A 23,054-nucleotide genomic window follows, 5' to 3' on the forward strand; every position below is an offset into this window, starting at 1 on the left:
CTCGACTGAATAGCACTCAAACGACACACGCAAGTCCGGACTGCCCAGTTAGTGGACATATGCGGACGCGATAAAACTGAGAGCATATTGAACCGATAAGAGATCACATTTATTTCCGTGCCACTGACACTGGCTGTATCACACTGGGACGACTCACGACCTTGAGGGCAATAGGAGAGCTGAACAAAGTTAATGCAGCCCGTATATATTAGCGCAGATCAATGTCATATGATAACTAGTTAGTCCAGCTCCTGTATGAGCAACTTCAAGATTTGCAAGTCCATACCGTTTGAAATTTGCTGCTTGGCCGGCTATCGATGTTGACTCGTCGCTCCGTTTGTGAATTGGCTTATCCGCCAGGCAGAAATACGTCTAGACTATTGAATGACCAATTAATCGAGATAACAGAGCAACACGCGGTCTCCTGTTCGGATATCTCGCTTGTAGTCTTATAGATTGCGCTGCGAACTGTGCTCGTTATCGTATTCCGCCACGCATCATATGACCCCCTTTGTTTTAGGATGCCGGTACGATTGACCACCAACTTTCCTTGACTTCGCCCACTACGGAGTTGCACAGTGGTCAACTAGTCGGACCTAGAAGCAACACAGTTTCATTGACGGTAATAGCTAGCACTGCAATTGAAGATTTGGACAGTTTAGCAGTTACGCTGTGTCAATCCCGGATTGTCGACGATCGACGATAAAAATCCGGCGCCTGCAACGAAGTTGTACTCCAAATTCATGGTGGCGACGTTACAAGCAAGATAATTCATCTGATGGAAAGGTTTTTCCAGAGTGCATTGCGCGGCACTGTTCACAATAGCGAAGTCACGGGAAACCCTGGGAAAGTCATCATCTGCAGTTCTGCATTTGCCTCGCGTCCTTCCCATACATGGTGGCCGTGGTCGCCTTGCCCAACATTAAATTAACAGAAGAGCTGTATTGACACGGTTGGTGCTTGATTCATCTGTGCTGCAAAACACTACCGCGCTGATTGCAAGAGGCCTCGAGCGCTTATCGACATATCGAAGTGAAATTGAATACGTCCAAACTACAAGGACAATAGAGAAAACCAAGAATCTTCTACAGACAGATGTAGTGAGCGCCGGAGCATACAAACTCGGGTTCAACAATAGTGGCCCCTGCCAATCTATAACAGTTGCAATTGCCGGCAACGCAACTGCCCCTGGACGCCTCGGCACCACAGTGCAGCGCTTGAGCGTTGAGCACAGAACTCGAATGCCGGGACGAAATTACACTCAGGAGAGGTCTGGCTGAGCTTTGACGTTCGTCCTCCATCTGCGCTTGCATCGTCAAACACGCTCTGTGCTCAGCTAGCACTATGCTAGCAGCGAAGTTCCTGCATACTACTGCCAACTTGTATCACAGAACTATCCGTCAAGCCGATCGATCTCCAGTTAACGTCTTATCAGGAGTTTGCGAGCTGTCTTGGATTTTGAGTTTGGCTCGTGCCAAGAAATCCCTCGATAAGTCCCTGACAACTGAGACTTGCGCCCCGTCGTCCCTGATAATAGGATTTAGATCGTTTCCGTGTCACAATTGACCTGCATCCGCCTGTGCAAACGGCAATGCGCCTCACCCAAGCTTGGACGCGGGACGTGGAGTTCCACCGAACGCGCTGTGATTTCGAGACTCGTGCCGGCTGTTTGTCTAGGACTGCGCACAAGTCGACCGCCACCATGGCTCTGGAATGAAAGGCTTGAAATAGCTCAACATCACATTTGAGGACGGCTGCATTATGAGACCGCCACCGCAGTAACTGACATTACGAGCTCCTCAGGTATACAGATGGATTATCGCCGGAGAATTATGGCACGGTGCTCAAGTTTTGGGCATTTTACGCTATGACAGTTGTGAGACCGCGCCTGTGAAAAATGAGAAGCCGCGAAGGTAAACGTGAAGTCTCGGTTGTCTATCAGCAATTTCTCACAGTAGCCATGACTCGCTCCGTGTCACATAGCTCAATCGCGCCTACAGTAGGCGTGAATTCCGCGGCATATCCGTTATCAAGAACCAGCTTGCCATATCTTAGATATGGAGTCTCGATAGCAATGGGCAGTTAGAGCGGGCTATACTATATAATCCAGCTTCCCGGAGGTTAGGCTGAAATCATTGGCTTTAGTATTCTCGCTTCCGCACCAGGATAGACTATTGCCGATCGACAATCATGGGACTTATTAGCTGGTACAAGCGGGCCTCTGCGCCTCCGCCGAAGGATCTTACGTATTCCGAAGGCGAGATTAAGGAAAAATTCGCCGAGTTCTACAGGACCGACTATGAACTGCCGACATTCTACCGGTACATGTCGTACATCTGGGATACTTACGACAAGCCGAAGGCATATCGAACATATATGTTCAAGCTGGACAACTGCGTCATGTTAGTTCATGAGGTTTTCTGTTGAAATTTGGTCTGATGGCTAACGTGGTCAGGTTCTACTTCTTCTTGGTTTTCTTTATGAAGACACTCGATAACACAAATATCTGTGAGTCAATTTCAACCCAGCAAGTGACATGGCCATTATCTAATGTCTCGCTCAAGCCAACGCATACGTCAGTGGAATGCAAGAAGATGTGAGATAACCTGTGTCATATATGCGCGTCGGTACGATACTAAAGCGGAAACTTATAGTTGTCTCTCAATGGCCAGCAGCGTAACTTGTTCACGACTGTGTACAACATTGGTGCAATTGTCGGCGCTATCCCCGGACAGATCACGATGCACAATTATATCCGGCCTGCAATTTGGCTCCCTTCGATGATGATGTTATGGACTATTGCTGTCATGTTTATCGCCGCTTGCCAATCTGCTGGACCGGTATGTTTACATTTGCAGTGTGTGACAGCGTGGGCCAAACGCTAAGATTCTCTAGATTTATGCACTGCGTTTCTTGATTGGTGTTTTTGAATCATCTAATTATCCCGCCGTTGCCCAGATTATTGGTTCCTGGTATCGGCCTGAGGAAGTGGCCAAAAGAATGTGCGTCTACGATATCGCATCCGGTGTCGGATCCATGTGTTCTGGTTTTATCCAGGCAGGTTTGCTCAGCAGTCTTGACGGCGTGAACGGCATTGCTGGATGGCGATGGCTCTTCATCTTTGATGGAATTATCTCTCTTCCCATTGGACTGTTCGGCTTCTGGTGTTTGCCTGATTATCCTGAGACGACACGTGCAGTTTGGCTTACTCCAACGGAAAAGGAATTCAGCGTTGTTCGCATGCTTGAGATGGGCAAGAAGTCAAAGACAAAAATGACGCTGCGAAAGTTTTTTGGCTTTTTCAAGTCCTGGAGAATTTACGGCTTCAACTGGCCTTACGTTCTATTCAACATGGACAGCACGTACACGTACTTCAATTTGTGGCTCGAGTCGCTGACGAAGCCCAACGGAGACTCCCTCTACTCCCCGCAGCAACTCAATCTCATACCCACTGGTGGATATGCTGCGTCGCTCACTTTGACATATCTGATGGCTACGGTGTCGGATCATGTCGGCAAACGCGCACCTTTCATTTTGATTGCCGTCGCTTTTGGCTTTGTCGGAAACTTGCTCATGCAGATCTGGTATCTTCCTACACGTGTGCTGTTCATGGCGCAGTACTTCACTGAGCTCGGCTATCCCGTGTGGGGACTGATCCTTACCTGGAGTGCTGATGCATTTCAAGATGATCCGGAGCTTCGCGGGATTCTCACAGCTGTCGGAAACACAATTTCCGGTGCTATCTCCGCTTGGCTTGCTCTGCTTACGTTTCCAACTCCCAAGGCTCCACATTACGTATGGGGCTATGGTTTTATGGCCGGCTTGAACGCGCTCTCGGCTGTCGGCGTTATGTTCTTCGTTTACATGGAGCGACGCGAGATCAGAATGAAGAAGCGTGTTCTCAATAAATACGGTCTTGCTGTGGACGTTACTGATTTGCATGATTACGAAATCGTCGAGGACGAGAAGAATACTCCAGAGTCAGAGTCGGTGGATCAGGCTGAGTCTTTGTTTGATGAGAAGGCTGTTGAGAAGTCAAAGACTAAGGTTGTCACCACTGCAATTGACAGCGACAGCGTTTGAGTTTTGCTTTTACTACACAAATATGCTAGGCTATGCGTTTAGAAGAACACTTAGAGATTCGTTATCTAAAATTATTTGAGACCTCAGTTTGAAAGATCAAGACATTGGTTGAAGCCGTGAGGGATGGTAGTTATTTCATGTCTGCAAAACTCAAGACCCAGCTCCACGCAGCTCACTTCCGTTGTCACCAATTCTCGATAGAGCTCTATTCACCTCAGCTTAACAGTGAACCCGAAGTCATGTTATTACTTTAGCTGGAGTATGTGCTCTTTTTTTAAGGTATTTCCTTGCTCGTCTACACTGGCCTGTCGACTATGTACATGTTGCCAAGTATGAAACGCCCGCTCCCATGGGTATGCGCAGTATAGGCTTTTCTGCCTTTCACAACTCTAGAATCCTGGGAAGTCCTGAGAGCCAGAGAGAAAAAAAATTTTCAAAAGAAGAGCACCTACGATTCCAGCGTGGTCTCCCACCGCAGTACTAAGTAGGCCCAAAGGAGCTTAACGTGTGTTGATCGGACGGGAAACAGTGCTTTCTCCTTGGTATGGCCCTTCCTGCTTTTTTCAGAGAAAAGGCTCAGAAAGTGTGATCGCAGATCCGGGTAACGTGGAGAGCCGCACGAGAGAGGGCTCGACACCAGACGAAGCCGGCGCTTCCTTACTTTAGGAACTTCACGAAGCCAGCGCACCGGCGACTAAAGGTTAGCGCTGGGCGCTACAATGATTAGAGAGATACGGAACAAAGAATATTGCTAATGATTGGAAATACGAATGGGGAACAGATGGTGCGGGCGATAAGCCCCGCTTTGCGATTTAGCGATTTGTTGTTATTAGCTAGCTAGTAGTTATAAGGCGACGAGAGACGAAAGAAGTCTCGTCAGCGGAACAATAGGGAACATCTCAGGATATCCCGTGCTCAACCCGAAACTATCCGAAAGACTTTCTTCATAACTTTTTTGGGAGATCGGGCGCGAAGAGAGTGATCGAAGATCCGGGTAACTTAGCGAGCCGCACGAGATGTGGCTCGACGGCAGGCGACGGCAGGCGAAGCCAGCCGTGGCAACATCCCCCTCGTCACGACTCGGTATTTTACATTCATTTCTAGAGCATGCCATTCTGGTCTCAATCATGCCTCGTGCACCCAACGTATCTCTCTCGACATTTCCGAATATCCTTTCAAAGTTAGTAGTGTTTCTTCGCATAGGGATGTCACGGTTTCAGTCGGGTTCTCTGTAGTGCCCCTTTGGACGGCTGCCCGCTCGTGTCTGCAGTTCGGCGTGCTTACGGTCGGGGGATGTCTCGTGAATTGATGATGGTGAGCACAGGATTGCTCAATAGTCTGCGCGATGCACCTATGTGCTGTACCACGAGAGACAAGACTCGCTGCGCTGATCAGCTGGAGCAACGGCGCGGCAGATTGCAGCAGGACTTTGAGCGGCGCCACGACCTAGATTATTTAGTGTTTAAAGTTAATTAAGCTAACAAGAAATTCGGGCGATCGTTTGTTGATAGGTCTTCGAATTGAGACCAGACTCGGTGCTGCTCAGAATCAAACATATCGTGGCTGGTCTCTAGCGGCGTCGGAGTGAAGATCAGTCTCTTCGCTTTCATGGTCACAGAGTATTGTGAGTGGATATCATTCTTTTCTGATCCTCCGGAACGGTCTTCGCGTACTTGCTGTAGTGGCGGTAGCTTAAAGTGAATTTCATTTTTGATATTCACCAAGTTGCAGCACAGCGCGGCCATTTGCAGCAACAGCATATCTTGTAGAGGGCTTGTCCAATTAGCATCCCCTAGCAGTGCGCACACCAACGAGCAGATCATAGGTGTGAGATCTTCAGAATTGTGACCGGTCGAATTCGGCAAAAGCCGTGTACGTGCTCGACGGCGAAACTCTAAGATTTGGAGCAAATTTCGACTGTTCAGGGCGAGATTGACAGATTTTCTTTGCCGCAAGTATCGATCACATTGACAACGGACAAGCAACCGGAGCGGAGTTCCGGACATTCAAAGCCAGATTACCAGGGGCTACTTATGCATAAAGAATGTCAAACGGCCGGATTGGCTGGCCACTTGGTGTAGCTTACGTGAATAGTTCGTCGTGTGCGACGATAGAGAATCGCCGAACCACCTCCGATCTCAAAACACGGCGCAGCGAAATTCAGGTATCTATCTATCAGTTAGTAACTGAAAGCGCTACAAACCGCCTCTTCAGCGATCGGTCGGAGTGCATAAGAACGTCGAATCGGACGACTTTATTACGGCCGTCAACACCCCATCAGGCGCTAGACTTCGTGCGCGCAAATCCACGCGAGTGCTCTTGCCTCTCGAATGCAACTGCTGACATCTGAATTGCCGGTTTCGATGTCATAAGAGCGCGAAGTTGCTGGTACAAGTGAATCGTGATGACGTGCGTCTCTATGCCGCACTTGGCTGCCGCCGCGACGCGTTGGCACGTGGTCACGCGATTACTTCAGCAAACCTGTTGCTCCAACAGAGTCCGCTTAGTGACGCAATTAGATAGCCACACACGCTCAGCTAATGAGCGTTAACAATATGCGGATTGCAAGTAGCTGTCGGAATTGACCACTCGCATGTCCGTGCGCTGTTGGCCGCGCTACCGGCACACACCCATATCCATCGCGACACGGCTCACCAAGCTCCACCACCATCGCACAATGACCGACACATCCCCACCGCCGCTGCAAAGGAGCGCGCACCTCAAACTCCCGCCGCCGCTTGTCTTCACATTCGACGCCTTCGGCACGATCTACACGCCGCGCCCATCCGTAGCAGCGCAATACGCTGGCGCGTACGCTACACACTTCCCCCGGCCGCCACGTGGCCAACTTGACGACGACACAGCTACACATGCAGCATCAGCCCCGACCGACGTGGCTAAAGTATCGAGAGCATTTTACGCAGCATTTAAAGAACGCGCGAGCGCATTTCCGAATTACGGCGGAGGCGAGTCGGAGTGGTGGTACGCCGTTATCCGGGGAACTCTGCGCCGTATAGCAGAGAGCGACCCCGACTTTGACTTAACAGGTGGCGAAGTAGCAAAATCTCCTGCGAGTATAGAGCAGATACTAGACGACTCGGGGGTTGTCGGAGAGTTGTATGAGCAATTCAATTCAGGCAAGGCATACGTGCTCTGGAACGATATTGTTCCGTTTCTCGATACCGCGACCGGAGGCACTACGAGGACAATGATTGGAGTGATTTCGAACTCGGATAGACGGTCGCGCGATGTACTTCGTGGCGTTGGTATGTTAGCCACCATCACCGCTATGGCACCTGAGCGTATGTCGACGACCGTTGCGCCCGCGCCATGGATTCGTGAAGATGGGGATGTAATCTTATCAGTGGAGGTCGGCTGCGAGAAACCTGATCCTGCGATCTTCCGCGCTGCGGCCAAACACTTTTCGCAAGACCCAATACCCGTCAATGCTACCACCTCGGACGACCCCGTCGCTGTTGCAAAGAGCATCACTCACTGGCATATCGGCGACGAGTACAAAAAAGATATCGCGCCCGTCCTTCTTCCGCAACTACAGTCTTGGGGCGCCGTTTTTGTCCGCCGCGACGAATACAATGACAGCGGCATCAGCACTCCCGGCGGTACCGTCTTTCTCCGCCACGGAGGACGCGTGCTCGAAGTCACCGACCTCCGCGATGTGGCTGCTGTCTGGGCATCTGACGGGGTGTCCGTTATCATTGACGATTGAGCGTGATAAGATCATATTAAGCGGATAGGAACAAAGTAACTATGACAAACATCACATACAAAACACGGCGTAGTATTTGAATTACCATTAGTTATTTGACAACACCCATCCCAAGTAAACATATCTCGCTAGCAAATGCTCCCGCCGATATCAAAAACACAAAACGAACACACATACTACAAGACAAAAGGCGACACAAAGAGAAACAAACCAACGCGCGCGAATATATGTACCCGGTTCGATTGATATTAGAGAGTCGTGAGCAAAAAAGCAAATGAGATGCACCGGCGATCAAACAAAAGGAGAGACAAACAAAGGTGTAGCAGCGATGACCATGAGATGCAAGAAGAAAACAGCAACACAAACAAACAACCAATTATACATGCACTATCCACAAGGATGACAAGCATTAGAGATGCAAAACAGCATTAATGATAGTATGGCGATTTAGGTCGACGAAGAATCGACAGGGTCGGATGATGATGCTCCCGCGGACGAGGGCATCTTTGTCTCTGTAACACCGACAGCGCGACACAGAGGACACGAGTTCCGGCCGGTCGTGAGCCACTCGTCGATACACGATCGATGGAACAGGTGTCCGCATTGCTGCAACTTTCGGCACTCTTCGCCGAGCTCGAAATCAGACAGGCACACGAGACAGCGCTCGCCAGCTTCTGCCTCGGTAGCAGTCGTCACACCGCCCGAGCTCTGCACGTCTTGTTGACTGGCGACAGGCGGCTTGGCAGGACCGATGAAGCTGGACAGGAGCAGCATGTCCTCGTATGTAGGTGTATCGGTGAACAGCGAAGGTGTGGTGAGGATAGGGTGGTTTTCGGGATATTGACCGCCGAGGACGTAGATGATCCACGAGCGAACGCCGCTCGAGCTTCGCGTGTTTGGAGACGCCTGCGTACCAGACGGTGGAACCACGCCGTCGCCGTTGGTGTCCTGAGAGCGGCGCGAGCGCTGAGACCGTCGGCGGGGGAAAGTTTCCTGCTCGCTGTGCATGTCGATGTCCTCCATGTAGTCCTCGTCATCGGCATCCTCGTCATCTGATCTGTCCTCGTCGCTCGCCATGTCGATATCGTCGTCATCGTCGTCATCGTCTTCATCGTCGCTTCGTGAGGTGATGATGTCATCATCGTCGAAGAGCAAGTTGCCTCTACGCGGCCGCGGAGTGGTATTGGCGGCAGTAGTGCTGTCTGATCGTCGAGTCCGGGTGGCCCCAGTAGCACGAGTGTGTCCGGATCCAGACGCGGTCGCCCCGAGCGAGAGCGGCAAGTTTTCCAGGAAGGACTGTGCGCTTTCGTCCGCACCATCGCCCCCACCGGCGGAGCTGTCGTTGTTGCGCGAGTTCACGGAGCGAATGCCAACGATGATGACAGGGACCATGCGCGCGCCGGTGCCACCGTTGTTACTGTGATTGTTGCCTGCGTTGGAGCCGAATCTAAACATGCGGAAAAAATTGAGAGGCGCAGGAGCTTCGCCGTTGCCGGCTTCGGAGGACCGCATTCGACTTGTCTCGTTGCGCAGTTCAGCTGCGAGTCCGCCGTTCTGTAGGGCGCGCAGGAAGCCGTCGAAAGACCCGTCAACGGAGTTGTCGCCGTCGGCGCTATCGCTGTTGTGTCCGGAAGTGGTGCTAGAGCCGCTATCAACGCCTGGAACGCCAGAAAAAGACGACAGAATATCCTCGGCGTCGTCGGCAGTAGTGCCAGCAGCTTCGTCAGTCGATCCAGGATTGCGCGAGCGGCGTCGCCGGGCGGTATTGGAGAACACGGAGGAGCCGGAGTTGCCAACGAGGCTGGCGGCTGTCGCGGCGGCAGCAATGGACAGTAGCCGTGAGAGCATCGCGGCTTGGTCCTCATCAGGCCGCTCGCGGATCGCGGATTCGCCGAGGAAGTCGGACACGGTCGAATCGCGCGGTGGCGTGTTCCACGACGAAGACGAGAGCGGGCGCGAGCCACCGAGCGCCGAACCAAGCCCGGTCCTGCGCCTTGGCGACGACAGTGGCGGTAGAGGCGGCAGTGGTGGCGCGGAGGTGGGCAGCAGCGGTAACGGAGTGAGGCCGGTGGCCGTGACGGTCGCGGGGGTGGTTGCTGTCGATGGACGCGGCGGCCTGCGGCGGAAATATGTGGGTTCAGGCACGAGCGACACATCGCTTGACCGAGCCGTGGATGGACGAGAAAGAAGAGAGTCTATCGAGATGCGCGTAGATGACGCCGCGGGAGCCCGTGGGCCCTCGGCTGGAGGTGGAGGGGGCGGCGGTGGAGGAGCAACAGGAAGAGGAGGGGCCGCAGCCGCGGTGGAACTGCTGACGAGCGAGTTGCGCATGCGGGAGAAGCTTGATCTTATGAACGAGGTTGCGGAGCTCCGACGCTCAGTGGGATAGCGGAGCGGACTGGCTTCTCGGGCCGCATTGGCGGCAGCATCGCCGTGGATGCGGCGGCGGAGGGAGTACGACCGCTCAGAGACCGGGGGGTAGGGACTGTTGCTGGTGTTATTGGCTGATCCGCCGCCGAGGATGCGCGGTCCGTCCTGACCGCCGCGAGCCATCGGCGGACGTTGCACATAGATTGTGGCGGGGGACGAGGATGACGTGCCGGCAACGGATGCGTCGGTGGATGATGCAGTGACGGACGCGCGCCTGGAGGTGCGCGACTGCTGCTGAAGTAAGCCGAGACTGGATAGGTGCCTGGAGATGCGACGCGAGCGGGCAGCGGCAGAAGGGGAGGGGGAGGGGAGGGGCGTGATCAGGGAGGGGGCGGCAGCGGCAGCCGGCGTGGGCGGGGAGGCCGATGACGAGACCGCCGCGGCAGCGGCCTTGTCGGCGCGGGTCTGCGGCATATACGACGGTGGTGGTGGCGATGGCAGCGGAAGCGGAGGAGAAGCGCGGAGGACGGAGTCAGCAGCGGCCTGGCGCGGAGGACGGACAGACGCGTCGGGGCCGCCCTGGGCGATGGTGTTGTCGGCGCGAGCTGAGCTGGCACTGCCTGCAGAAGCGGCGGTCGCGGAGGTCGCGAGGGCACCGGGAGGGGGTGGAGAGGAGGCGGGCGCAGCTAGGGGCGCAGAGACGTCGTCGTCGGTGGGGAGGGACGCCGTCTGGCCCATGGCGGCGGCGGATGGGGCGGGGCAGGCGGGGCAGGCGGACGGGGTGCAGTGCGGTGGACGAAGGCAGACGCTCTGAGCACTAGACGCCAGGCGCGGGCGTCACGTGCGGCTACGGCAGACTCGCGAGGCCGGCAGCGCGGCAGTAGCGGCGGCAGCGGCGGCGGCGGCGGCGGCGAGTGCGCTAACAGGGAGCGAGACACGGGAGCACAGTCAGCTGAGGGTCTACAGAGTGCCAGCTGGATCCAAGCACGCAATTCGCCCTGCAACGTGTGGGCTGCAGCAGATCAGAAACGCGCAGTGCACAGCGCGTATCGGGAAATGTGTGGAGAGCTGCGGGCTGCGGAGCGAGGACCAGCGCTCGTGACCGTGTTCTGAACCGCGCACCGTAACCAGGGCCTTGTACTGAATCCGGCTCGGTTCAGTGGCTACATCCACCAATGGTACACCGCACAATGCCCCGAGAACCGCGAACCTGAACCCGACGGAGACAGACCAACCCGCGCAACGGCAGCAGTATCGCGAAGACGCAGAATCGTAAGGTCAACTCGTCCAACCGCAACTCCTCAAGGTGTGTTTCCTCTGCTCCTCGTTCTCTGGCAAATGTGCTGCTAGCTGTTATTTCTGCTGCTTCCTCGCTTCAACGATGACCCCGTCACCCGCCCATCCGCTAACTCCTCAGTCATAGCAATGGCCATCATCCACACCTACAATCCCAGCTTCGTCGGCTTCACCCGACAGACCGTCATGCGATGGTGAGTGCTCCTTTTACTCATCTTTGTTGTCGTTGTCCGGCATCTAATTCTTCAAGGGTCCCTGCCCTCGGTATGTGGGGCGGTGCTCTCGGCGTCGGAGCGCTCTTCTTCCTCGAGCCAATCCCCCGTGTCCAGAGCGTCATCCTCCAGAGCATCCCCGTCATTGGCAAGTACTGGATCCGCACCGTTGACCCCAACGACACGCCCTTCTAAGCCGTCGCCATCCTACGCCGCGTCGTCGCTACTTCGTGACGGCCGTGGCGGTATCAGTGTCGCCGGCTATTGTTTAATGTTGTACACATAGTTCATACAGTATAGTCGACTGCATATATCACATCCATCATCATCTATTATCATGTTGGTCCTTTTCGTGGCGCTGCACTTGTACGTGAAGCTGGACTCATGATGGGACCTATGCCTCTTTCCACAATGTCTTCCGCGACAAAGTTAGCCTCTTCAACACATCTGTGCCTCTGCTCGTATCACCGAGTACAAAGCTCTTCTCTGAGTTAGTAGATTTGCGCATACAAGTGCGCACTGTAGACATTGCACACGCTACTCCGTAATCTAGACCTACTCCACGACTGCTCTCGCAGTACATTCGCCGTGCATCGCCGCGCCGCGCCCCCAGCAGGCACGGCCATGCCTCTAGCCTACGACGAGTCGCACCCTCCACGACGCCCATGGGCGGCATGGCCCGCGACTGCCGCTCGCGCTATCGCGCGCATCCTCGACCTTGCCGACGTCGACAATGACGACGACGACACGTTCTCTCTCACCGCGTCCTCTCGCGGCGCGAACAGCAACAGCACCGCACGATACCCGCCATGGTGCATGTCCTTCTTCGTATTTTCCTTCTTCCAGGCAGTCTTCGCCACCATCCCGCTCGGCGTGGTCGCGTACTTTTTGTATCTCACTAACCGTCGTGGTGCGGACGCCGCGCCGGATGAGTACTCCACCACCGCGTACTTGCTGCTCATCTCGGTCTCCGCGATTACCAACTTTGTGATTCTCGCATCGTCGGTTACGATACTGCTGCTGTTCAGGAATAAGGGCGGCGGCGGCACTGGTAGCTCTCGCGTCCGTATCCGCTCGCAGGATATGGCACCAGCTACTGACGGCGACACATACGGCGACCTCGCCTACACCTACGACGAAACCGACACACGAGAGTCCACTACCTTCGACATCACAAACATCACCCACGTCTGGTCCATCGCCTTCGTGCTCTCGCAGCTCGCCATGCCGCTGCTCTGGTCTGCCGTCTTCGTCTACATCATGCACAAGTCGGGGGGAATCTCCACGTCCTGCGCTATCCCCGACGCCGGTGCCATCTGCGGCGGCGCCTACAAAGACACCTGCGCCGCCTACGAGCGCGCGTGCCAGCTCGTCAACTTGATTGTCGTCTCCTGTGCGCTCGACGCGTCATTGTGGATCGCGGGCACAGTATCGCTGTTCATATCCTCGGCCATCACCTACAGACGCGGCATGTTCTCCGGCCTCTCCGGCGTCGTGCACGCACTAACGCCGTCCTTGTTCATGCGGCAGTCCCTTGCGCGGCAGCCGCTCATCGACCATGGCATGGAACACTACCCCCTACAACGACTCGACAGCACCGGCGACGACGCCGACATGCTCTCCTACACACACAGACACCACCGCGCCGACGCGTCGCGCGAAACGCGCACATACCCCCCCACGGCGGCTCGAGAGTTCATATAACTAAAGATCAAATATATTTCCCTAGTCTAGTACAACACCTTCATCAATGCGTCTAGAACTTGAAGACCTGCTCCTTGACGTAGCCGAGCTCGTTCAGGAAACCAGTTAGTTCGCCCTGGTCGGCAGGAGAGATCTTGTTGCCGGAAATGGCGTTGCACAAGCCGGGCGGGCCGCACACAAAAATCTTGATGTTCTCGGCAGTAGGCGGCGGTAGCAACCCCTTGAGAACCTCCTTGGTCACGAAGCCGGTCACGCCGGTCCACCCAGCCGGGGGTTTGTCAAGCGCGTACACGAACTTAAACTGCTCAGGCTTGGCAGCCGCGATCTTGTCGAGCTGTGCCTTAAGCAGGATGTCCTCCTCGGTCACATTGCCGTACACGAGCGTAACCTTGGTCTTGTCGGCCGGGTTCTTGTTAATCTCGTGGATGAGCTGGTACAGCGGCGTAATGCCAGTGCCGCCGCCGACGAGCACGATCTCGGGGTGCTTGTTCGCAGACCATGCGTACTTGACGATCGGGCCCTTGAACGCGAGCTTCTCGCCGATCTTCATCTCGTGGATGTGCTTCGACGCCTTGCCTTCGGGGTACTCCTTGACGAGCAGCACAAGCGCGCCCTTGTCCTCAGTGTCTGAGATCGGAGTGTAGGGCCGGATCACGGCATTGCCCTTAGCCGTGAGGTACTTGATGAGCACAGCCGACGCAGTAATAAGACCGGAGCTCGCGCTCTTGTCGTCGAACGCAAACGTGAACTCAGACGTGTTTTCCGACACCTTCTCGACACCGGTCAGTGTGAGATCGACGAACTCACCGTCGCCGGTCAAGACGGCCGAGGAGGCGGAGATGGGCTTGCTCATGGTGGTGTAGAACTGGTACGACAGGGCGGCGGCGGCAGCGACGGAAGAGGCGACGATAAGTGGACGACGGAACGACGACATGGAAGTCGAGGACGCGGAGGAGGAGTACAGCCGGGAGAAGCTCTGCGAACAGGAAAAGGGAGTGTCAGCAAATGACGATCTTGCATCGCAGCATCGCAAATTCAGGAGAGCTCGCTCCGGCGACGGTGCGTGGCCCGGCAGCCAATCACACACCCGGCCGGTTGCGCACATGCCTCACGGCGCAGTATCTCTGCGCTGCAAGCACGCTTTATTCCGTTCAGAAGACGCACCTTGTTAGCGAAGACGCGGCCGGCGCGGAAGAGCGACTGGGACTGCATGGCGGTGGAGGGAGAGAAGAAGTGCTAAGTACTATGTACAGGGGTGCCGGCGGTGACAGAGGCGCGGGGAAGAGAAAGGATGGACTCATTCCCTTCCCTTCCCTTCTTCCGTCGCTCTTCCGTGGCCCCAGCCTCACTTTTTCCGGCGAACGGCGCCAGGGTTGTGTCCTCCCGTCTAGCCCCGCTATCCCCGAGCACTACACTCAAAAGTCCATTCCGCTCAGCTCTACCACTGTACCACTGACTACCTCCATATACGAATACACCACCTAAACAGGCACACCCAGCTCAGTCAGAAACGCGACATTGTTCGGCTCCCGTCCAAGCAGCTCCTTCAAGTTATCGCTCTCCTCCCGCGACCCGCCCCGCTTCAGGATCGTGTCCCGATACCGCAGTCCCTGCGTCGTGTTCATCGGATCCGCCATGAACTCCGTATAGAAGATATCCGTCGCAAACACCTGAGACCACAAGTATCCGTAGTAGCCCGAGTCGTATCCGCCCATCAAGTGCCCAAACGAGCCATATCCGTACGTAGTCTCGTTGCCCTGGCCCATCAACGCAATCTCCTGCCGCATCGTGTTCCACGCCTCGTTCACGTCCACAGCGCCGTCCGTCGTCGTGTGCAGCGTCATGTCAAATAGGGCAAAGTGCAGCTGGCGCAAGTTGAACAATCCGCCGTTTACATGCTTGCTCTTCACGATCTTGTCGATCAGGTCGTCGTCGATCGTGCGCTCCGGCTCCAAGTAGTGCGACGACAGGAACTTGAGCTGCGCCGGCTGCCAGCACCAGTACTCCAGCATCTGCGACGGCGCCTCTACAAAGTCCCGTGCAACGTGCGTGCCATGGAACCTTGCGTACTTTGTCACCGACACGAGGTCGTGGATGCCGTGGCCAAGCTCGTGGAAAAACGTGACCACCTCGTCGTGCTTCAGCAGCGACGGCTTCGTCGCCGTCGGCTTCGAAAAGTTGCACACAAGCGCCGTCACCGGGTACACGCGCTTTCCCTCCTTGTCCGTATATCCAGGACCGAGATTGAAATTTGCCGCGTGGCCGTACTTGCCCTCACGTGGGTGCAGGTCAAAGTACAGCCACCCCACAAATTCATCCTTGCCACTGTCGTTCTTCCACACCGCAAACTGCTTGCACTCCTCATGCCACACTGACCGATCCGCGCCCGTCACCTCCACAAAGTCGAGGTTGAAAAGGATCTCAAAGATCCCCAGCATCTTCTCGATCGTCGACTGCATTGGAAAATACTCACTGATCTTCTGTGCGTCGATCTCGTACTCTTTCTCTAGCAGAAGCCGGTCGTAGTACCGATAGTCCCACACGTTGAATACATCCTCAGGCGGGTATCCGAGTGACGCGAGGTCATCTGTCTTCAGTGTCATCAGCTTCGTGATCTCGGTCTTGCCCTCGCCTGTCAGCTTCTCGCGCAGGTCGTTGAGAAACTACTTCTGTCAGCACCACATCTCATCACGTAACACCACATCTGTAACCTACGCTCAGGACTTTCTCCGGAGATTTAGCCATACGCTCTTCGAGCACGTAAGCTGCATGCGTAGAGTAGCCAAGTAGCTGCGCGATCTCGGCACGCAGCTTGATCGCCTGTACAAGCAGCTCGCCGTTCTCAGCAACTTTGTTCTGGTCGCCCACAAACGCGCGACGCCGCGTGTCCGGGTTCTGCGCGTACTTCATAACTGGGAACAGATCCGGGTACTTGAATGTCATCTTGAGCTTGCCGTCCTTCTCGGAGAACCCAGATAGAACGTCCTCCGGCACACCGGCAAGTTCCTCTCGCGTGAATAAAATGAATCCAGTCTCTTCGCCAAGGTTCTTGCCGTACTGCACCTCGAGGTTCGACAGCTTTTTCTGCAAATCCTTGAGCACCGTGCGGGTCTCGCTGGGCAGCGCAAGCCCATTTCGGGTGAAGTCGAGGTTCATCTTGTCAAGCAGGCGCTTAGACTCAGCATCAACTTCCGGCGATTGCTCATGCACCGCACTGACGACCTTGAACAGGTCCTCGCGCATCGACGACTCGATATCGAAGTCCTGGCCCGAATTAAAATCTGCCTCTCATACCACCCCACAAAGATAACTTACGCGGTAAAGCTCCTCGGCCTTGCTGCTGCTGTCACGGACTTCTTTGTCGGTGCTCACATGCTGATAAAACGTGAGACGGTTGACGAGGCCGTACTTGTCATTGTTCGATGCGGACAGCGGCACGATGACGTTACTCCACTCGGGTGACTCAACAGCGGCAACCGAATCCTGCACGTCCTTGGCCTGCTTAACCAAATCCGCCATGCCGGTAGCGATTTCCGCGGCCGAGTGTGTCCATGTCGGCGGTTGCTGAGGAGGGGCTAGAAAGATGAAACAGTCAGTAGTGCGACATTGTGTTATCATCACCAAGGTACACCTACTTCGGGCGGGCATATCGGGGTGGCGGATGCGACCGGAGAACGAAGAGTAGGGAAGCGCGGGAAAGTATGATCCGCCCTGAAGAAGTGGAGCGGAGTAGAGAAAGGCGACAGATGTAAAGAAACAGGCGGCCGAGAAGGTCGAGCGAAGCCGGAGCGCGCGCTGAAGACGACCTGGAGAGCAGAGGCGGCGCGCGGAGGCAGCAAAGTGCGAGTCCGCCAGATCTGGAAATGTGTTTACGTACGGCGTTGCGAGGGCGTTGCCGTCGTCGTTTGTTGTCTGATCGTCAAGTGCTGGTGGTTACGCTGTTGCTGCTGCTTGCTGCGTGGAACTCTCGAGCTGTGTCGGAGTTCTTTGAAGGCTCGAAGAGGCAGGACCGCTGCCCTGGGCGTGCGTGACTCGCGTGAGCCGTGTGTATCACATTGTGATCCCTACCTGCACGTCTCACCAACCACTCCTCAACTCGTTCAAAACCCTCTTTCTACGTACGCAGTGCATCAACGATCAGTTTGAAAAACTATACTTCCAGATTTACAGCCCGAAGTTTCAAAACTCATTCCCGTCATTTGTTCATCGAGAACTCGACGGGCCTTCTTTATACCCTAACCCGCAGAGCCGTCCCACAGAAGAAGGGTAAACATCGCGGTCACCCTCCCCCCGATCAGCTCCTGCGAAGAGCATGCATATCCGACGTCCCTTCAGCTAGCTCTGATTGCGACCGCCCGTCTGCCATGCAATCTACGGTCGGCCACTCGCGGCAACCACAACGACGCATCGTCCGCCGCGCTTCGCTATGGTCCCGCGCCAGGGCATACCCTCTCGACCTCTTCCTCTCTGTCAATGATTCGCTGTCCACCGTCGAATGGGACAAACTCGCGATCTCACTCGCCGCATTGCTTGGCGCCGGGCTGGATGTCTTGTTCATGATGTGCCGGCTGGGTGTTGCAGTGTTGGGACGAGGAAGATCGACAAACGGCGGCGCAGTGTTTGCCAGCGATGACAAGCTGAGTAGAAGCGCGATTGCTGGGGACGTGTTGCAAGGGCATGGTAGATCTGGACGGTTAGCCCTCTGGTTTTCTGGAGTTGTATGTTGCATTTGCCGCATGTCTGTTGCTGTTGCTAATCTGCTGATGCAGCTATCAATTCTATCCATGATCATTTTCACTGCATGCGTTCTCAACGCATACTATGTGCTCACGCGTCGAAGGACATACACGTTCTTTGGACGCTCAAACAAGGACAAGAAAATGGAAAATCATGCTGCGACGCGCACATCTCAATTAGCCCTTGAGAGCGAAGCTGCTCAAGCAGGTTCCCCTTTGCAATTTTTTCGGTATGTCTGCTAGCAACAATGCTTCAAGCTGTTCATACTAATTCTTGCGACAGAAAGCAGCAAACACAGCAGTCACGGCAAGAGGGGCATCAAGAAAATTGGGAGCTCCGAATGTGGAATCCGCCACTATTCAATCTTTACCTGTGTTCGACTTTCTCGCCATTTCACGCCCTCATCATCCTCTTCACGACACCTTCGCATTTCTTACGAGACGTCATCATCTGTCTCCTTGTGTCCCTACAGACACATGTCATGATCAAGCTCTTTCTACAGCTCACCAACGACAAGCAACTTGTCTACGGCGAGACTTTTGAAGAGTACGAGCAAAAAGTCGTACGGCCGAAGCTGAGTGTGGTGAAGCGCGAGGTCGCGGTCGGGACTGACGGCTCCGTCGACGTCTACACGCCACAACTCGATCGCAGGTTTGTAACCAGGGATATCAGACCCTCGCCCACAAGGAGCTTTGGTACCACACCTATTGCTCCAGCGTCCATCAATCGCTCGCGGCAATCGCTACATTCGACACCAACGCCAGCCTTACGCCCCAGCCGGAAAACGCTGGATCCAAATAACATCGCAGCCACCTGGAATTCATAAAAAGCAACATAAAATATATATTTATGATACATATGCTCTCGCGCGACTATGACGACGCAGCTGCTGTCTCGGTACCTTCCAGTCGGTCGACCACGACCTTCATCTCGTCGTCCGAGTATATCCGAAATCCTTGCTCCATCGTCACGCTTGCCAACTGGACATTCTTCGAGTCCAGCTTCTCCTCCATGACTTGTTTCAGCGTCTTCAGTACAAGCTGCTCGGCCTCTGGCAGTGTTAACGACTATAGACATGTTAGCAATTCTGGACTGCATACACGCAATATGCGACATACGCTGTGGTACTCATTCTGAAGCTCAGCCTGTGCACCCTCGCTACCGCTGCCAATAGCCTTAGCATCATATCTGTAGAATGTTCCTGACGGATCCGCGTGGTACAGCTGAGGCCCGTTTTCGTCGACGCCGGCGATCAACAGTGCAACACCGAACGGGCGCGACATGACTCTCTCTTCGCCATCCGCACCTTCTCCAAACTTCAGTGCTAAATCACAGACAGCCTGCGTGACAGACTCGACCTTGATCTTCTCGTTGTAGTATAGCGCGTGATTCTGCGTCTCCACGCGCGCATGATCGATCATCGTGCGCGCATCAGCCGTGAGACCGGACATGGCGGCGCCGAGATGCCGGTCAATCTCCACAATCTTCTCAATAGATGACGACTCAAGAAGTACCGACGTCGCACGCTTCTCAACACCGAGAATCACGCCGTCAGCAGTCGCGATGCCGATAGCGGTCGAACCGAGTTTGATCGCCTCGATCGCATACTCGACTTGAAAGAGGCGACCCTCTGGTGAAAACGTGCTCACGCCGCGGTCGTATTCGCTCCTTGTTAGAAACATGACGGGGTCTGATGGGTGATAAGGAGGGTGATGGCGTTAGGGATGATCGCGGGAATGGGGTCCATGGACAGTGATTTGGAACAGGCTCGAAGGGTAAAGTAAATCACGTGAATATCACGTGATAATATGGTACAAACAACAACGCGCTCGACGCGCCCACGCGCGGCGCCGTGCCTGTCGCGACAGAAAGCAGCCCCTCAACTAATATTCTCTAGTCAGTTAACGTTGGCAGTTATGTCAACACATGGGGATACACGGCGTGTGTCAATGGCCGCACGCGAGGTGCTTATGCAGTCGGATCAGAACTCGCACTCCGTGCACCGCTCACGGTCTGTGAAGTCTTCCACCATGAGCGCGTCATCAGGACATGCCACGGACGCACAGCCAAGCGATGGAAAGACTGAGCATATTGCATGTATAGCCTTCTAGACAAGTAGTGGTTCTAAGTTTCTAATTTTCCATAATGCAGAGCCGCTCGTCGTCGACCCGCCATCGCTCTCCCCTACGCGTCATGTCGGAGCGGCCACAATCAAGCGATACGCAGCGCATGATAGCATGGAACCCTGAAGTACGGCTGCTTGAGAGTGCGATGTCTACGCTGTCTACCAGAGTGTCAGCACCCCCGGCTTCGTATACTCTCAACCCGAAGCGCCCAATGCCGCTGGATCGAATGTCCGTTGAACTTCAACATGCAGTCATAATGGATGATTTGTTGCAGGTTCTTATGGTACGTGATTGTCTTGCTGATTTGAGTACCAGTGCTAAATGGTCATGCTTAGGGCACCGAAGGACAATATATCCGTTTTAACGAGCGGTATAACCCGACTGTTGAGGCCGACAGACTCGCGGGGCCCGAATTCCGTCTTGGGAAAGGGCTCGACCCCAGTCTTCGCGACCTGACCAAGCTGCTGCTCAGAATAGCTACGAACCACTGCAGCATCGAAGCGTTTATAGAGTCTCAGAGTCGCATGGAGTACGGTGTCGTTAACCACGCACTGTGTGCGGCAATGCGCACAATCATGACTGAATACCTGCAAATCATGGCACAGATGGAGTACAACATGCTCACAGACCCCTCGTTTTCATTGCACATCTTTCACATGGAGACAATCCATATCGCACGGAAGCTCGTCGAGCTGAATGCTCTAGTCCAGAAAATCACGCGCAAAGAGGAGCCTGAGGACGACGCGAACGATCCTACCGCTGATTTTGATAAAATCTTGGAGACCTTGAAGGCGAACGACGGCAATCTCAATGCGCTCAACATTGGAGTGTCAAGCACTATATCTTCTGTCACAAAAGGAGGAGATATCTTAAGACTGCTCACAGAGCGATTATATGCTACTTCCGGAGACCCGCCTATTCGTGAACTGCTCTCTTTTTTGCTCAAGGAAGCGTCACGGCCGTACATGAGAATGCTGAACAAATGGTTACACAAAGGTCTAATTGCAGATCCATATAACGAGTTCTTAATCAGAGAACAGCGAAGCATACGGCGAGAAAACCTGGATGTCGATTACACAGATGAATACTGGGACAAGAGGTACACGTTACGAAAGGAGGAAATTCCACCACAATTTGCTGACGAGCGCACATGTGAGAAGATTCTCCTTGCCGGAAAGTTTTTGAACGTGGTCAGAGAATGCGGCGGCATGGATGTGAGCAGTGAAATTGCTGATGCGCCCGAGACTATTGACGATGCGAGTGTGCTCTCAAACATCAATTCGGCCTACGCCCATGCGAACTCGTATTTACTGTCTTTGCTGGTGTCGACGCATAAGCTGCCGGAGCGATTAACGTCATTGCGGCACTATTTCTTTCTCGACCAGGCTGATTTCTTCACGAATTTTCTCGATGTTGCTGCGCATGAGCTGCGAAAGCCGGCGAAGGCGGTTTCCGTGTCAAAGCTGCAGTCGCTGCTTGATCTGACACTACGTCAGCCGGGTAGCATCACAGTCGCTGATCCCTACAAGGACGACATTTCGGTACAACTTAACGAAGTCGGACTGACAGAGTGGCTGATGCGGATTGTCAGCGTTTCCGGTTTGGATCCGACTGATACGGCTGCCCTGTCTCGCTCGACACCCGTGGCTGATACGAAGGATTCCGATAAGAAGATCATTGGCATTCAAGCGCTCCAACTCGACTTCAAAATACCGTTCCCACTATCTCTTGTCATCTCACGCAAGACTATCTTGCGATACCAGCTCTTGTTCCGGCATCTAGTCGCGCTCAAACACATCGAGCAACTTCTTGGTGCAGCGTGGCTCGAGCAAGCAAAGACGAGGGCCTGGGCGGTAACGTCGGGAACGACACCGCGGCTATGGAAATGGAAAGCCAGGGCGTTCAATCTTCGCACTAAGATGCTGGTATTTATCCAGCAGGTTTTGTATTATTCTACGACGGAGGTCATGGAACCCAACTGGAACGCATTGATGGCCGGGATTGACAAGATCAACACCGTGGACGCGTTGATGCAGACCCATGTCGATTTCCTGGACACGTGTCTTAAGGAATGCATGCTGACAAACGCGAAGTTGTTGCGCGTCATGGCGAAGCTTATGGCGGCCTGCAAATTGTTTGCCACTTATATTGTTCAGCTGTCGCGGTCGCTTCCGCCGCTCGAAGCGGCCGATGCTGATGCAGCTGCGCGCGACGAGAAGATCTCAAAGCTGGAGCATATTCTGTCACAATACGAGCAGAACTTTGATCACCACTTGAAGATCCTTATGGACGCGCTGAATTACTACGCGGCAACCGAGACGGTTGTACTGCTGAGTTTGTGTGCGCGGCTAGAGGTCTGCATACCGATTTGAAGGTTATTTCAGGCTCGTTTTGGCTGTTTGTATGATTTGCGCAAACTGAAAGTGGGACGGTAATTTCTCGGTGTTATGGGTTTTTACAATGCAATGAGTCACTAAATCGATGACGGACACAGAACGACCTCCGAATTCAGGTCTTCGACCGCTTGCACGATAGCAACCTTACGCGCGAGCAACGCATATGATACGTTCTATAATGCCCAATTGAGATCATATTCGTAGAGCTGATGGCGATTGCATACGGCGAGAACGGATCGACGACAAAGATTTTGTCCTGCGATCGAGCCTCAGTCGCTCACGGGGAGTTGATCTGGCCGTTCAATGTCAAATTCTAAATATCCCTAACCCGCAGTGCTACCTTTGTATGCCCGAGAGTTTAACCACGGCCTGGTTCACCAAATTCTGAACCGCTATCATCAAT

General features: G+C 54.3%; 10 protein-coding genes across 10 annotated transcripts; 6 read left to right on the forward strand and 4 right to left on the reverse strand.

Annotated features, from left to right (window-relative positions):
• The first annotated feature begins 1,947 nt into the window (after positions 1 to 1,947).
• V1518DRAFT_183852 (major facilitator superfamily domain-containing protein) lies at positions 1,948 to 4,307 on the forward strand. The gene is made up of 5 exons (XM_066900848.1): positions 1,948 to 2,402; positions 2,456 to 2,508; positions 2,565 to 2,596; positions 2,655 to 2,840; positions 2,896 to 4,307. Exons 1-5 carry the CDS (start codon positions 2,191 to 2,193, stop codon positions 4,081 to 4,083), a joined length of 1,671 nt encoding a protein of 556 aa, XP_066756885.1. The 5' UTR covers positions 1,948 to 2,190; the 3' UTR covers positions 4,084 to 4,307.
• Positions 4,308 to 6,760: 2,453 nt separating this feature from the next.
• On the forward strand, positions 6,761 to 7,810 carry V1518DRAFT_378695 (uncharacterized protein; the record flags this gene model as incomplete). Its single annotated transcript, XM_066901615.1, has 2 exons — positions 6,761 to 6,923; positions 6,966 to 7,810. The coding sequence occupies 2 exons, from the start codon at positions 6,761 to 6,763 to the stop codon at positions 7,808 to 7,810; spliced, it is 1,008 nt and encodes a 335-aa protein (XP_066756886.1).
• V1518DRAFT_423902 (uncharacterized protein) lies at positions 7,807 to 10,960 on the reverse strand. Its single transcript, XM_066905802.1, has one exon. The coding sequence runs from the start codon at positions 10,916 to 10,918 to the stop codon at positions 8,258 to 8,260; it is 2,661 nt and encodes an 886-aa protein (XP_066756887.1). The 5' UTR covers positions 10,919 to 10,960; the 3' UTR covers positions 7,807 to 8,257.
• Positions 10,961 to 11,408: 448 nt separating this feature from the next.
• Positions 11,409 to 12,017, forward strand: V1518DRAFT_423907 (cytochrome b-c1 complex subunit 10). Its single transcript, XM_066905803.1, has 2 exons — positions 11,409 to 11,670; positions 11,727 to 12,017. The coding sequence occupies exons 1-2, from the start codon at positions 11,606 to 11,608 to the stop codon at positions 11,881 to 11,883; spliced, it is 222 nt and encodes a 73-aa protein (XP_066756888.1). The 5' UTR covers positions 11,409 to 11,605; the 3' UTR covers positions 11,884 to 12,017.
• A 244-nt stretch (positions 12,018 to 12,261) lies between these two features.
• Positions 12,262 to 13,428, forward strand: V1518DRAFT_423909 (uncharacterized protein). The gene has a single exon (XM_066905804.1). The coding sequence runs from the start codon at positions 12,313 to 12,315 to the stop codon at positions 13,390 to 13,392; it is 1,080 nt and encodes a 359-aa protein (XP_066756889.1). The 5' UTR covers positions 12,262 to 12,312; the 3' UTR covers positions 13,393 to 13,428.
• V1518DRAFT_423911 (NADH-cytochrome b5 reductase 2) lies at positions 13,384 to 14,731 on the reverse strand. The gene is made up of 2 exons (XM_066905805.1): positions 14,557 to 14,731; positions 13,384 to 14,368 (listed from the first exon to the last, which is right to left on the reverse strand). The coding sequence occupies exons 1-2, from the start codon at positions 14,602 to 14,604 to the stop codon at positions 13,445 to 13,447; spliced, it is 972 nt and encodes a 323-aa protein (XP_066756890.1). The 5' UTR covers positions 14,605 to 14,731; the 3' UTR covers positions 13,384 to 13,444.
• Positions 14,732 to 17,369, reverse strand: V1518DRAFT_423914 (uncharacterized protein). The gene is made up of 4 exons (XM_066905806.1): positions 17,028 to 17,369; positions 16,708 to 16,967; positions 16,108 to 16,656; positions 14,732 to 16,055 (listed from the first exon to the last, which is right to left on the reverse strand). Exons 1-4 carry the CDS (start codon positions 17,038 to 17,040, stop codon positions 14,874 to 14,876), a joined length of 2,004 nt encoding a protein of 667 aa, XP_066756891.1. The 5' UTR covers positions 17,041 to 17,369; the 3' UTR covers positions 14,732 to 14,873.
• Positions 17,370 to 17,516: 147 nt separating this feature from the next.
• V1518DRAFT_388849 (uncharacterized protein) lies at positions 17,517 to 18,988 on the forward strand. The gene is made up of 3 exons (XM_066901732.1): positions 17,517 to 18,110; positions 18,162 to 18,358; positions 18,412 to 18,988. Exons 1-3 carry the CDS (start codon positions 17,757 to 17,759, stop codon positions 18,953 to 18,955), a joined length of 1,095 nt encoding a protein of 364 aa, XP_066756892.1. The 5' UTR covers positions 17,517 to 17,756; the 3' UTR covers positions 18,956 to 18,988.
• On the reverse strand, positions 18,949 to 19,872 carry V1518DRAFT_423917 (nucleophile aminohydrolase). The gene is made up of 2 exons (XM_066905807.1): positions 19,248 to 19,872; positions 18,949 to 19,196 (listed from the first exon to the last, which is right to left on the reverse strand). The coding sequence occupies exons 1-2, from the start codon at positions 19,809 to 19,811 to the stop codon at positions 19,002 to 19,004; spliced, it is 759 nt and encodes a 252-aa protein (XP_066756893.1). The 5' UTR covers positions 19,812 to 19,872; the 3' UTR covers positions 18,949 to 19,001.
• Positions 19,873 to 19,989: 117 nt separating this feature from the next.
• V1518DRAFT_423919 (Spc98 family-domain-containing protein) lies at positions 19,990 to 23,054 on the forward strand. The gene is made up of 4 exons (XM_066905808.1): positions 19,990 to 20,222; positions 20,281 to 20,538; positions 20,591 to 22,686; positions 22,750 to 23,054. Exons 1-3 carry the CDS (start codon positions 20,046 to 20,048, stop codon positions 22,625 to 22,627), a joined length of 2,472 nt encoding a protein of 823 aa, XP_066756894.1. The 5' UTR covers positions 19,990 to 20,045; the 3' UTR covers positions 22,628 to 22,686; positions 22,750 to 23,054.

This window comes from Limtongia smithiae (genome assembly GCF_038497785.1).
Source record: "Limtongia smithiae strain NRRL Y-17922 unplaced genomic scaffold V1518scaffold_20, whole genome shotgun sequence".
NCBI classification, from domain to species: Eukaryota; Fungi; Ascomycota; class Lipomycetes; order Lipomycetales; family Lipomycetaceae; genus Limtongia; species Limtongia smithiae.

Bases quoted from the DNA above. Each gene is read 5' to 3' on its own strand.
- V1518DRAFT_423911 (XM_066905805.1), bottom strand. From the start codon at position 14,604: ATGCAGTCCCAGTCGCTCTTCCGCGCCGGCCGCGTCTTCGCTAACAAG. The intron at 14,369-14,556 runs GTGCGTCTTCTG...TCCTGTTCGCAG, and splicing joins GCCGCGTCTTCGCTAACAAG to AGCTTCTCCCGGCTGTACTC.
- V1518DRAFT_423902 (XM_066905802.1), bottom strand. From the start codon at position 10,918: ATGGGCCAGACGGCGTCCCTCCCCACCGACGACGACGTCTCTGCGCCC.
- V1518DRAFT_183852 (XM_066900848.1), top strand. From the start codon at position 2,191: ATGGGACTTATTAGCTGGTACAAGCGGGCCTCTGCGCCTCCGCCGAAG. The intron at 2,509-2,564 runs GTGAGTCAATTT...GTCTCGCTCAAG, and splicing joins ACTCGATAACACAAATATCT to CCAACGCATACGTCAGTGGA. The intron at 2,597-2,654 runs GTGAGATAACCT...GGAAACTTATAG, and splicing joins TCAGTGGAATGCAAGAAGAT to TTGTCTCTCAATGGCCAGCA.
- V1518DRAFT_388849 (XM_066901732.1), top strand. From the start codon at position 17,757: ATGCAATCTACGGTCGGCCACTCGCGGCAACCACAACGACGCATCGTC. The intron at 18,111-18,161 runs GTATGTTGCATT...CTGCTGATGCAG, and splicing joins CCCTCTGGTTTTCTGGAGTT to CTATCAATTCTATCCATGAT. The intron at 18,359-18,411 runs GTATGTCTGCTA...TTCTTGCGACAG, and splicing joins TCCCCTTTGCAATTTTTTCG to AAAGCAGCAAACACAGCAGT.
- V1518DRAFT_423907 (XM_066905803.1), top strand. From the start codon at position 11,606: ATGGCCATCATCCACACCTACAATCCCAGCTTCGTCGGCTTCACCCGA. The intron at 11,671-11,726 runs GTGAGTGCTCCT...TAATTCTTCAAG, and splicing joins CGACAGACCGTCATGCGATG to GGTCCCTGCCCTCGGTATGT.
- V1518DRAFT_423914 (XM_066905806.1), bottom strand. The intron at 16,657-16,707 runs GTAAGTTATCTT...AATTCGGGCCAG, and splicing joins AGGCCGAGGAGCTTTACCGC to GACTTCGATATCGAGTCGTC. The intron at 16,056-16,107 runs GTAGGTTACAGA...TGACAGAAGTAG, and splicing joins CTCCGGAGAAAGTCCTGAGC to TTTCTCAACGACCTGCGCGA.
- V1518DRAFT_423917 (XM_066905807.1), bottom strand. From the start codon at position 19,811: ATGTTTCTAACAAGGAGCGAATACGACCGCGGCGTGAGCACGTTTTCA. The intron at 19,197-19,247 runs GTATGTCGCATA...ACATGTCTATAG, and splicing joins TTCAGAATGAGTACCACAGC to TCGTTAACACTGCCAGAGGC.
- V1518DRAFT_423919 (XM_066905808.1), top strand. From the start codon at position 20,046: ATGTCAACACATGGGGATACACGGCGTGTGTCAATGGCCGCACGCGAG. The intron at 20,223-20,280 runs GCATGTATAGCC...TCCATAATGCAG, and splicing joins ATGGAAAGACTGAGCATATT to AGCCGCTCGTCGTCGACCCG. The intron at 20,539-20,590 runs GTACGTGATTGT...GGTCATGCTTAG, and splicing joins ATTTGTTGCAGGTTCTTATG to GGCACCGAAGGACAATATAT.
- V1518DRAFT_423909 (XM_066905804.1), top strand. From the start codon at position 12,313: ATGCCTCTAGCCTACGACGAGTCGCACCCTCCACGACGCCCATGGGCG.